General features: G+C 50.2%; 1 protein-coding gene across 2 annotated transcripts in view; it reads left to right on the top strand.

The window, feature by feature from the left end:
* Positions 1-247: 247 nt before the first annotated feature.
* The window catches only part of HABP2 (hyaluronan binding protein 2), a 33,417-nt gene continuing 21,024 nt past the window's right edge, over positions 248-12,640 (top strand). For both annotated transcript variants that reach the window (XM_045569379.1, XM_045569378.1), the window contains exons 1-2: positions 248-391; positions 10,258-10,294. In XM_045569379.1, coding sequence (XP_045425335.1) covers positions 323-391; positions 10,258-10,294 — 106 coding nt within the window. In that variant the 5' untranslated portion in view covers positions 248-322. The remainder of the gene's footprint in view (positions 392-10,257; positions 10,295-12,640) is intronic.

The following is a 12,640-nucleotide window of genomic DNA, read 5'->3' as shown; positions in this document are numbered from 1 at the left end:
CCCTCTGCACCGAACACTCAGCAGCTCCCATGTGCTCTCAGAAGCCGAGGGTTGGCTGTGTTGGCCATTATCTTTGGAGACTTTCTTCCCAGAAGAGAAGCCACCTCATGACTCAGCCCAGCCCCAAAGTGACCATTTGTTTAATCAAGATAGTTGGTTTGCAAAACATTAAACATTAAACAGTATTTGATGCCTAGTTAATAATTTGCATCCTCTTCATTTGTTCCTGAATCCTTGGAGACTGACATTTTTTCCCCCCTAAAGGCAGAGACAACAAAAGAAATTGTATTGAAAGCAAAACTGCAGTCCTCACACTGCAAAGATGCTTGCCGGAGTGTCTGGTCTCCACGTTCTGCTGTTCATGGTTCTGGTGGGAAAGCCGGCCTTCGGGGTAAGTGTTCTTTTCAAATATCTATAGACTCTGAGGTTATTAGGAGGACCCAGCCAGCTGGGCTGGGAGCACTGAGAAACTTCAGTGTGAAAGGCTGGAGTTGCCAAGTTGACTGTGTCCTGACTACAAGAACCAATGCAGGCCTGTGGCTCTGGGTGCAGTTGGACAGCCAGTCTCGCGGTAACATGCATCTGACTTGAGCCCTCTTAGAGCACAGCATCTGTGAATGCATCCCATCAAGGAGTCTGTGGCAAGAGAATCTGCTAGCGCATGGGTTGTAGACTGTCATGGATCTCAGACACCCCTTTGAGAAGCCTTTGAGAGCTATAAACTCTCTCCCCAGAAAAATATACCTATATACCAGTACTGACACACCGAGTTTCCCAGCCATTTTGGGTACAGGGTAAGAACCCAAGTGCTTTGGCCTTGGAGGGGAACATTGCTGACTGTGAATCATCCTGGCAATGGGCTTGCTTAGATGGATTAGATTTGGGGAGTAGCTTTGTGGTTAGTACTTTTTCTCCTTTTTCCCCTGACCGCAGTGGATGGAGCATAGAGGGTGAGCCGGGGCCCGGGGGCGGGTTGTGGTGAGCAGGGAAGGGAAGTGCCATCAGAGGGTCTTGAATGGGGCACTCAAGACCTTTGGGAGCAGTAGAGGGAAATGCAGCCTCCCAGGACTTCCATACTGGATGTGGCCTGGGGCATGAGTGTGGACTTTGCAGCCAGGGCTTGAATCTCAGCTTTGCGACATTCTAGCTGTGGAATGTTGGGCAAGTAACATCATCTCTCTAGGCCTCAGTGTTTTCTGCAAACCAAGTGCTAATCTCTCACAGATTTGGGGAGGGTCACGATTAAACGAGGTCATGCATGTGGCTTGCAATAAATATTAGCTCTTTTCCCTTAAAATTTCTAGAACGAACACAACTTCTCTATAAAAACGAGAGAATTCTCCCCTTTTGTGGGGAGGGGGTGGTATAAAGCGGACAGGGCGAGAACTGAAATAACAGTCAGAACCTCTTTATCTTCCTAAGAACCTTTGCGTTTCCAGCCTCCTTTCACCCTATAGAGAGAGCACTTCCTGAAGGAAGCAGATTAAGTTACAGCTTTTCTAATTAGCATTTTTTAAAACAACAGCTTCTCCACCCCTCTTGGTAAACAGTACTCAGACACCTCCGTGTTAAGCTGCCAAATGCCTAACTTCTGAAAGGATTCTCTTTTCAAATTATGACTTGTGCATGTGTGGTGGCTGCAGTTGCAGATGGTTATCAAGCCCCTACAGCTCTGATTGCTTGCTGGGTGTCTGAGGCCGAGACACAGCGGAAACACCAGAGGTCTAGAGAAAGGCAGTGGAAATCATCACAGGCTCACAAGGGGCCCAGAGAAAGTACCAGTCGGAAAGAATTACATCCTAAAGTTTGCAGGCAAGGAGAAGCGTTGACTCAGTCTGTTTGAAGTTCACAAAAGGATAATGGTCCCAAAAAATCCCTTTTTTGCAAACCCCAGTGAATTTTTAGGGTTGGCGATGAAATTACAAGTCAATAATGGATAAAAGAGAAAATATGAGAGTTAGCCTTCAGGCAATGAGCTTAGTCAATTCCAAAGAGAGGATTCGGGGCTTTGGAATGTTTTCTTACCCCAGATGTGTGCCAGACAGGTGGTCGGGAAGGCGGCTTGTGTTGCACAAGCCAGCACACAGACATCAGGGGAAAGTGGCCGAGGTGCTCAGATGCTTTGGAGAGTTTGGGGCATCTTGGGGGGTAAGGGAGCCACGTGGCCAGATGGGCTGGGTGGCCTCTCCAGCCCCAAAGAGCTAAAAACAATAACCAACTGCTACCATGAAATGAGGAGTCCTGAGTGCTAGGCCATGAGCTTTCCATGAATTGGTTCATCTCTGGAAGGACTCTAAGCAATAAATACTATTACTGTTCCCATTTTACAGATACAGAGCTGGATAACTTGTCCCAAGTCACATAGCTGGGACATGGCAGAGCTGAGCTCTAGACTACGGGCTGGTGTCTGTCTAGACAAGGTCTCCTGCCTGGGGCCCTGGCTGAGGATGACATTTCTTTGATTCATCACATAGCTTCAGGGGCATGGTCCTTCCTGCAGAGAGATGAGGCTTTTAGACCAGGAGTCTGCTTGCTGCGCAAGCACAGTGGACTCCACGTGCCTCTGAAACTCTAAAGAAAGGACCTGTGATCGCTACCCGGGTACTCTCCCACGAATTCAGATCACACAGCAAGTGAGGACTCCACTTTGAGATCATCTTCCATGTAGATTTTTATTCGGATATCCACTACCCCAAGAGATGTGGCTCAAATGGCATTGCCCTGAACTCCAGGGCATCATTCACAGTCATTCATAGTGCCTTCCTGTCCTGGCCTAGACAGGCCTTACCTATCAGTTCTGAGCACCTGTGCAGCACAGCCTGTATCGTCATCCCTGTTTTAGGGATGAGAAACCAGCCCAGAGATGTTACACTAAGTTTCCAGCCAGGTCAGTCCGACTCCCTGCACGTAGCAGGAGACCTGCTCAAGGGTAAGGAAGACGTGGACTGTCTGAGAATCTCTTCTTGCTGGGTGTGGTTCTCAGGGTGATTTGGGGCAGGACGGGGTTTGGCTGTAACGGAATTTGACCTCTTCCAAGGCCAGAAGCCAGAGGACAATTCCCGCAGGGCATCCTGCTTATCGCAGCCCATCCCCAGAGAGGGTGAGACACAATGGCTTCTCTCTCCTACAAAGGGAACTTCAGATTGAATTGCTGTTTGTTCACATTTCTGGGCTTTTTAAACGCTAGAACTCTAGAGTCTTCCCAAGTATAGAGCTGCAAAAAGGTTTGCACAGACCAGACGTTGCAAACTGTCAGCTTGGAGCCTATTCTGCTCACAGCTTGAGTTTTATTTGGCGGGTAGGAGATCAGTCTGAAGAGTATTTTAGTTTTCTTTTAATTGCTTCGCAAAATTTGAAAATCAGAATGTTTCACATGAAGGTACAGACTCCAGCTTTTCTGGAAAGTCAGACATTCAAATGAAAGTGGGCTTCCGCCCTTGCCCGGCACGTGGGGAGGAGTGGCGACCACCCTCATTAGGAGAAGCAGCTTGGGTTTTCCAGTCCTGGCAGTGCCCACCACTTTCTAGAACCCTTCCCACTTGGCTTATGTGCATTATTAGCCTGGTTCTGCCTGAGAGAGAGAGAGAGAGAGAGAGAGAGAGAGAGAGAGAGAGAGAGAGAGAGAGAAACATCGAGGACATTGCAGCGTCGGAGCCAGTGGGAGATGGGTAAATGACCAGGTTCCGCATCTGAGTAATTCAAGCATCCAAAGCTGCATGGCGGGACCCAACAAGACCTTTGACAGGAAGGCACGACCCACCCTTTTCAAAGTCTCCAGTCGGTCTCGTTCAGGCCTAGGAGAGCCTGGAGGGACGTCCTTCCCTCTTGCCCTCTCCATACCACAGTCCTAAGGAAATGGGAGGGACTGAATTTCACTGCAACTTCTCATAGATTGTTTTTTTCTTTTTTAAATTGATCCTAAGCACGAGTCGAACTTATTAGCTTTGGCAGTATACACTGGTATTTAAAGAAATCAGGTCGCAGGAAATCGCCTGTGTACATAGGCAGGGATATATTTATATTTTAAATTCATTAGGGTTTCCTAAATGCAAAAGCAATTCTGCTGTCACAGAGAAACAGCATGGCAGAATATTCGGCAGCCGGGATTTTAAATAAAACATGCTTTTTCTTCATAATTAATATAACAAGGTTTCCTGGCTTAGGACTTGGCAAAGATCCCAGGAAAAATGGCGGGGGGAGGGGGTTGGTGTGACGAGCCTGTGACCTGAGGAACAAGTTCCAGGAAAAGTTTGTGCTGAGCCAGCTCTCCTCAGTCAACCCGCCCTCGGGGGTGCGCTCAGCGATTTGCAAAACAAAACAGAACAAACTCACAGACCACAGAGGCTAATAACAGTCATAATAGTAATAATAATAATAATAGCAGCAACCATTGATGAAGTCTTTACATATGCCACATACCGTGTGCTTTATGTTTATTATTTCACTTTAAGCTTCCCAACAACCCAGTGAGGCAGGGACCTGTGTCATTCCCATTTTACAAATAAGAAACTGAGCTACAGAGAATTTAAATAATCTGCCCAAGAGGCACCCCTGGGAGGTAACAGAGCTGGGATGCAAACCCGGGTGGGTCTGCCCGATGATGCCAAGGTCGATGCTTGTAACCACTGTGGTCTAGATTCTCATGCCTGGTGCTGCCCACAGACAAGCCAGCCCGTTCAGTGTGGTAGCAAAGGTGTCAGGCGGGGCAGGGGCCTCAGACTCCACCTTCCAGCAGGAGGCGAAGTGACCCCCACCTGGAGGCTCCCCCGGCCCAGCCCGGAAGCTTTACCTTCTGACACCAGAAGGATCCTGTCTTGCCAGACAGCTAACCAATAAGTTCAGTGTGCTGAAAACTTTAGTGGTGAATGCATCCATCTGTGGAAATGTTGCCAAAGCTCAAATTAGTTTCTTAATACATTTCTTAAACAGACTCACCTTTTCCTCTACTGAAATTGACTTATTTTTAAAGGAAATTGTCACTACTATAGAGAAAACAAAGAGGTGTCATTGAATTCTACCTGCTGCTGTTGTCACGCCAAAGCCCTGAGAGGGCAGCCAGCTTTCTCCTGGAAGGGGAGATTAGCGGAGGTAGGATAGTGACACACCAGCACCCCGCTGAGTCCTTCTTTGTGGTGGCCTTGAAAGTGTTGACAGGAAACCCAGAAGGGAATGACTTTCTCACGCTGCACTTTACTCTCACACTGTTATTTCATGCTCCAGACAGGCACCACCTAAATCAACTCAAGTGCCACCAGTGGTTCATGTCCCCACACCATGGAAAGCACAGAAGTGAGGACAGCTTCAGTGGTGGTGTTGGTTCCCAGCAGTGGGTAGTTACTTTCCCGAAGCCCTGGGCTGTTTGCTGGGGGCGACTGGCCAAGAAGGTTAATGTGGGGTCTTGTGCCCATGCGCGGGGGCCTCACACTCAGCCACGGTTCGGTTTGGTCTGCCCATCGGCCTTTCCAAAGGGCTTCCAAGTGGGTTATCACATGCAGAGATGAGTATTCTCATCCAGTCTCCTTGTCCTCAATGGCCTCACTCCCTAACCTTCACCCCCCTCCCCCCAAGTCCCTGGGATGATTTGTACAGATGTTTCCCACGAAGCGCTCACCTGAAGACTAATTATTGCAAACACTATACTCTCCCTGAGCTGCCAGGTTCCCTTGAATAACATTAGATTGGGTAAGGGAATTCTTCCTTTTACAATTGGAGAAACTGAGGCACAGAGAGATTCAAAAACTTGCATAGGAGCAAAGATAGGCCTTGAGTCTCCTTGGCCAGGGGCTTCCTGCCTAAGAGATCTAGGTCTAATCCAAGTGTGGCCAAGGGCAGAGTCGCCTGGGCACTGGCCGCAAATGCGTGTTCTGGGCCCACCCCAGGCCACAGAAGCACAACCCCTGAAGGTGGGCCCCGAAATCTGTGTTTCTATTAAGCTCTCTGGAAGATCCTTCTGCATAGTGAAGTTTGGGAGCCAGTGTCTTTACAGTGGAAACTGCCCAGCTGTACAGACGGGACTCTTCTTCTGCCGCTTGCCCCTGTCCTGTCTCTGCCTGCCACTGCCACGTGAAGCTGCAGCCCAGCACTTAGGTGACTGGGCAGAGTCTGAGGGGACCGGCTCTGGGCTTTAGAGCAGGGAAGCTGCAGAGTCACTCTGAGCCAGGAGACCTGGGCCTCATCTTCCTCCTGTGCAGATGAAGGGTTGAGGCCAGTTCCTATGATGCCTCCTGCCTCGTCACTGTGGTCCTGTGAACAGCCTTCTCTGTGGCCTGCCAGGCCTGGGCCAGTCTGGACAGGCCTTTTTATAAAGCTTTCCAAGAACGAGGCCCCTGATATTTTAATCTAGCTCAAAACCCCGCGTCCCTTAAGGTTAGCGAGCTCTTCTGTTTCCCTCTCTTCCGTCTCTTCATTACAATTTACCCTTGCTGTGGCTCCCTCGTCCCCACTGCCACGGTGATGAACAGCAAGCACTCGGATGTCAGACTGACTCTGACATATCCTGGCTCCAACATTTACTAGCTGAGTTATTTTGGGGAACTTATCTCACCTCTAAAATGGACATAATTATAGTACCTACATTATCAAGCATTGTGTGCAATGAAGCAGACAAAATGCCTGTAAAACATTTAGCACAGCCTTGGGACGTGGTCAGCTCTTAAAAAATGTGGGCTGAGGTCACAGTTCTCTCCTTCTTCTTCCTTATCTCCTCCTCCTCCTGCGTTGATCTTTCTCTTTGGATACAAGTCCCAGGTGTGTGGGTTCCTCCGTCATTTCCCCGTCTTTGTGGAAAGAGTGAATGCAAGAATGGGATGAAAGGGTTGTGTCCACCCTTCCCACCTGCCAGCATCCAGGTTGGTTTCAGGGATCCAGACATGGGGCATCCAAAACCAGCTGTTAGCCTGACCTTTCCCATACAGTCCCCAGATATCCAGCCTGGTGTTCGGGCTGCCAGTTTGCCTACCGCACCATGGCCTCTGTGGGTGGACACAGTGAGTCACAAAAGGAGTGACTTGCTTCGGATCCCTGTGACACCCTGACATGCGGCCCACACTGCCCGACTGGGCGGCAGCAGCTCCAGACTCCTGAGAGCCGGGCCGGGAAGTCTGGGCTGGCTCCATTGTTTGGTTTCCGGCCGAGCGCCGGCTCCTAGGAAGGGCATGTCTGCCACCTGCTGGCCGTGGGCAGCACGGCACCTGGCTGTCCCTCAGGCTCCCGCTAGAGCCAAGATTGGGGCTCTGGCCCAGGTGCAGGTCCTGGGGGGCCCTTCCCTGCCAGGCCCTGAGGAAGGATGTTCCCCAAAGTCCTCTCTCCTGTCCTGCCCAGTTCTCAGGGCATGGCCCACCCTATTCAGCTCAAAGAGAGGAATTCATAGAGAATCTAGGTGGAGACAGGTAGAGAGAGGGAAGGGCCCTGGGCTGAGGACAAGCTCCACGGAGGGCAAGTGAAGCAGGGCACAAGGACCGGGGCCAAGGCACCGTTGACTGGCCTTGATTACGGCGAGACTGAAGGAGGGGTAACCTTTGTCCTGGGTGTCCTGTCTTTTGGTACCTCTCTCATACTCCCAGAGACGTCAGTTTCAGATGCTGCCTGTTCAGGCATCCCAGGCCCAGGGGCACCCCTAAGGCCCGAACTGCCCTTCCTCTGGCACACCTCTCCACCACCTTCACCCCCACACAGAGCACCTGTCCTTGTCTCACTGCCTGCAGAAACAGGGCTGGGCTGGGAGCGGCATGGTCCCAGGACTAATGCAATGAATATTCTTCACCCAGATAGGTGCAACAGTTGTTAACCTTTTGCCACATTTGTGTTGCCGCTCATTCTTGGGGGGTGTGTATGTGTTTGCTGAGTGTTTTGCAGGTAAATTGCAGACATCGCCCTAAATACTTTAGCATGTATCTCTTAAGAATAAGTATATTTTCCCACAGAACCACAATGCCATTATTTACTTTCAAGAAATTGAACATTGATACAATTATAAATATTAATATAAATCTAGATTCAAATTTCCCAATTGTCTTAATGTCTTAGTCCATTTAGTGTTGCTGTAAAGGAATACCTGAGGCTGGGCAATTTACAAAGAGGTTTATTTGGCTCATAATCCTGATGGCTGGAAAGTCCAGGAGTGGGAAGCTGCACCTGGTGAGGGCCTCAGGCCGCTTCCACTCACCAGGGAAGACAAAGGGGGGGCGGCATGTGCAGAGATCACACGGCAAGAGAGAAAGCAAGAGAGGGGAGGAGGTGCCAGGCTATAATTAACAGCCCACTCTCCCAAGAACTAATAGATTGAGAACTCATTCACCCCAGGAAGGGCATTCATCTGCTCATGAGGAATCCACCCCCATGACCAAAATACCTCCCATGAGGCCCCACCTCCAACAATTGGGGATCAAATTTCAATGTGAGGGGGAAAAATACCCAAACCATCACACTTAGTAATGTCCTTTACACCTTTTTTTTTTCCAATCCAGGATCCAATCAAGGATTACACACTACATTTAGTTGTCATGCCTTACTTTAATAAAAAACAGTTCTTCCATCTTTTTCGTCTTTTGTGTGTTGACATTTTTGTGGAGTATAAGGCTGGTTATTTTGTAGAATGCTCCACAATTTGGATCTCACAGTTTGGATCTGTCACATTCCTTATGAATAGATTCAGGATAAGCATTTCTGCCAAGAACACTATTGATGCTGTGTCCTCAGTACATCATATCATGATGTGTTCTTTCTTTTTATCTTTCTTTCCTAATTTATTATCTGCCTACTTCCCAAAATCATTTAAGGAAGCCTGCAGTAAAACAGAAAATTAAAAATTCCACTGAGGGTAGAGGAAGCAAATACACCAAAGTGTCCTGGCTGACGTGGGTACTGGGAAGACACATCGCATTGATCTCAGCTTTCTGGCAGCCAAGACCCAAAGGGGAATCTGTGGAGCGATGGAACTCTCATTGTTAAAATCAAGGGCCAGCAGACTTTGTAAAGTGCTAAATAGTAAATATTTTGGGTCACAACTATTCTGCTGTTGTAGCCCAAGGACAGCCATAAATCATACATAAACAATGAGCATGGCTGTGTCCCAATAAAACTTTATTTACAAAAACACAACTTCTGGACTTGACCCAATGGCCTTAGTTTGCTGACCCCTGATTTAAATGAAAGGATATGTTCCAGTTATTAAATGGGTAAACCTTTCTTTTTCTGGTTAAGTACTGCATATTAAAAGAACTATTTCTATCATTATTTAGTTATTCCACAAAAACATTTTTTCCTTTTTATTTGTATAAATTTCTGGGGTACATGTGCCATTTGGTTACATTATTCAGCAAAAAGTTTGAGGAGTGGCATGTGCCAAGCACCGTGCTAGGTATTGGATAATAATACACCAATGACAAAACAGACACGATCCCTCCCTTTCTGATGGAGTCTGATGTGAGAGACAGATGGCATGCAAATAAACCAATATAAAACTACATTCTGTAATAAGGATAGTGGAGGGAAAGAACGGGTACAGTGACAAAATAATGGGGCTGGAGGATGTCATACATAGGGTATTTGGGGAAGGTGTCCTTGAGAAGATGACATTTAAACTGAGACTTAGTGAAGGTCATGAGAGAGGGCTTCCAGGCAGGGGGCACGGCACGTGCAAAGGCCCTGAGGTAGAAGGAACTTGGATTGCGCCATTTGGAAGCCAGGTGTGGGTGGAGCTTAGTAAGGGGCTGTGGGAGGGAGGAATATGGGAGGAGGTTTGTAGGTCACGGCAAGCATTTGCATTTTATTCCAAGAACAATGGAAGTCATTGAAGAGTTTTAAGCATCCATCCATCCCCAGTCCCCAGGAGCTGTCTCCTGAGGAAAGCACACCACCTGAGCACGAATCCTAATCCTCCTCTGTGTGACCTCTGAGTCCAGATATTCTCATCTGTAAACAAGGCTACTAAAAGCCTCCTCGTAGGGTTGTTATAAGAATGAAATGCAGCAATGCACAATCCGGCACGTTCCAGCACAAGGACAGGCGCATACAGGTGACAGGAGTCCCACGGCGCAGGAGGGGCAATGCTGCCGTGCTCGGGGAGTGCAGGCAGCGGGGTTACCTTAAACAGACTCACGGTACTCCAATCCCCACCCAGCCGCAACCATCAGAAAGTGCCCGGTGCTCCTCCACCCTGGAGATGATCCTCTGGCTGGCGGGAGCTCAGGAGGGCGCCCCGCTGGCCCGGCCAAGCCCGCTCTCAACCTTGCTCTGCGGTGTTGTTTTGTTTTTCAGAGCTTCCTGACATCTATCTTAGAACAGCTGAGCTCAGGTGAGTGTGCGGGTCCCCTGCGGCTTCCCACCAACCCCAGGCTGGTTCGGGAATGGTGAAAGGGGGCTTAAGCATGGGAGAGTTGGCGGGATCTCAGGGCTCCACTGGTTCAGGGGTGTCACAGACCCCTGTGAGAATTTGCACAGAGTGCAATGCTTCACACAATTTCACACTGCCCGTGGACACCCCTGGTGCCCAGTTTCAGGACCCCAAGGGAAAAACTGCTGATGTAGTTAAACTCTTCGATTTTACAGAGAATGAAACTGAGGCCCAGAGAGGGGAAGCCACTTGCTCCTGGTCACACAGCGCCTTAGTGGCTGAGATGAGGTGAAAGGCCCAGGCAAAGTGAGGGTGAGATGAAACAATGACTGACCCCTAGGCAGGCTGGCCCTGTGCCACCCCGTTCACTCCAGGATGACCCAAGGCTGACTCCCCGCTGGTGACAGCCTCTGCCAGCACCCTCACCGGGTCTCCTCCACCCAGTTTGTTTGTGTCCTCAGCCTCAACACGTCTGCCACCCCGTGGGGCCTGGTCTTCACATGGGCTCTCGGACCCACAGACTCACTCACTCACCTTCCTGTTTCCTCGGCCTGGCGCCCACGGCCAGGCCCTGCTGCGGAGGCCAGGCCTTCCCGCCGCGTCATCCACTCTCGGTCCCCGCCTCTGGGGCCCAGCCCCCCTTTGCTGCTCTGAGCCCCGGGGGAGAAACCTCCTCCCGCTACTTCGTCCCGCCAGAGGCCAACCTTCCCGACGGGTAGGGGCCTGGGCTGGGCACCCACAGAGGACCAGAGCCAGCAGGCAGCGCCGGGAGACGGCAGTCGGGCTTGTGTGGAGCCAAGATGGCCGCGGCTGGGCCAAATTCAGTTTGACGGTCAGTATCTCCAGCAGCGAAGCCGGGCTGGGCCAAGGGACTCACGCCTGCTCAAAGCAAGCAAGGCCAGGGCTTTGTGCCACCCCACGTGCTCAGAGAATAGTTGTGGCATTGACTAGGAATGTGTATGTGTAGGGTGTGTGTTTTTGAGTCTTTCTGCAAAGCAGAGGAGAATATTCAACAACAGATTGTTCACTTCCTCAGAAGGACCCCCTTGCTGCTGGCCAAGCCACCATCCACACTTGGGGGCCAGAAGGGGCAGAAGCCAAGGGGCTAGGGGAGCGGCCTCTTCCCCAGCGTGAGCACAAATTGCTCAGGCACCATTAAAGGGGCCCCTTGTGCCTGGATGTTGGAGAGACAGAGCTGCGGAAGCTACGGGGTGATACAAGAAGAAATAGGGGCGTAGAAGACTCAAGGAGCCTCACTCCTTCGCATACCTGAACAGCAACTCCCCCCCTGCCCCCAGTCTATGAGGCAACCTTGTGGGAATTAAGAAGCGTCTTTACCTCGAGACTTCCAGCTGCCAAAAAGTTGTAAAAGATATCTGCAATGAGGTTATGACACCCTGGAATTGTGCAGTGCACAGCTTGAACAACTGTAAGCAGTGGCCCTACTGAACAGAAATCACCGAAAAGGGAGCAGATTCAGTCTATGTGTCCATAAGGTTTATAGCTTTAATTCAATAGATTGGAAGCTACAGGGTTAGATTTGGTCTGCAAAGAGGAAGAACTTTCCGAACACTAGAGTTGTCTGAAAATCTGAATGGGTTGTGGGGTCTTGGGAAGTAATGAGTTCCCCATCACTGGAGGTATTTAAGCATAAGCTGAAAAACCACTAATGGGGAGTGGAGAGTATTGGATTTAACATCTCAAGAAACTGGGCTCTACAAGAGGTCTGCCAAGAGCTTCTGACAGTCTGGGGAGTAAATGAAGGGCCCTTGAAGAAGGCCACCCCTGGGCCGCAGGCTCCATCTCCGTGTATTCTGTCAGCCTCTGGCTGTGGAGTGGGATGAGACGTAGTGGTTGGGCCTTTCTGCAAAGAGTAGATTAGGTTTAAAAACATCCCTGTTAGGTGTCTGATTTAATTTCACACCGGGGTTGTGCTTTGATGGGATTTGTCAGATCCCTGCTGGCTGCAGACAGTGTGGTGAAGGAAACGCCACGCTCCTGCCCACGGGCAAGCTGCGTCTTTGGTGGGTCTTGCTGGAGACGGTGCACGGCAGGGACTTCTGGGGCAGAAGGCGCCCAGCCACAGTCCCCCCGGGTGGCGGAGGAGGTAGCCCTCAAACATCGCAGACTCTGCCCATCTCCCCAAAGCAGGGGACCCAGGAACCAGCTGGTGTGTGGAAATGCCTCTGCAAAGCTGGCGTGGCCCTGCCTGGCAACACGGGCTGAGCCCATCCATCAGCTGTCCCGCCGCCTGCCAGCGAGGGTCTCTGCTGGGCTCCCCCCGTCAGCCAGATTGGACGCATCAAA

Source organism: Lemur catta, chromosome 14 (genome assembly GCF_020740605.2).
Source record: "Lemur catta isolate mLemCat1 chromosome 14, mLemCat1.pri, whole genome shotgun sequence".
In the NCBI taxonomy this organism is placed as follows: Eukaryota; Metazoa; Chordata; class Mammalia; order Primates; family Lemuridae; genus Lemur; species Lemur catta.
Note: the sequence above shows the minus strand (reverse complement) of the source record. Positions and strands in the feature narration are given on the sequence as shown.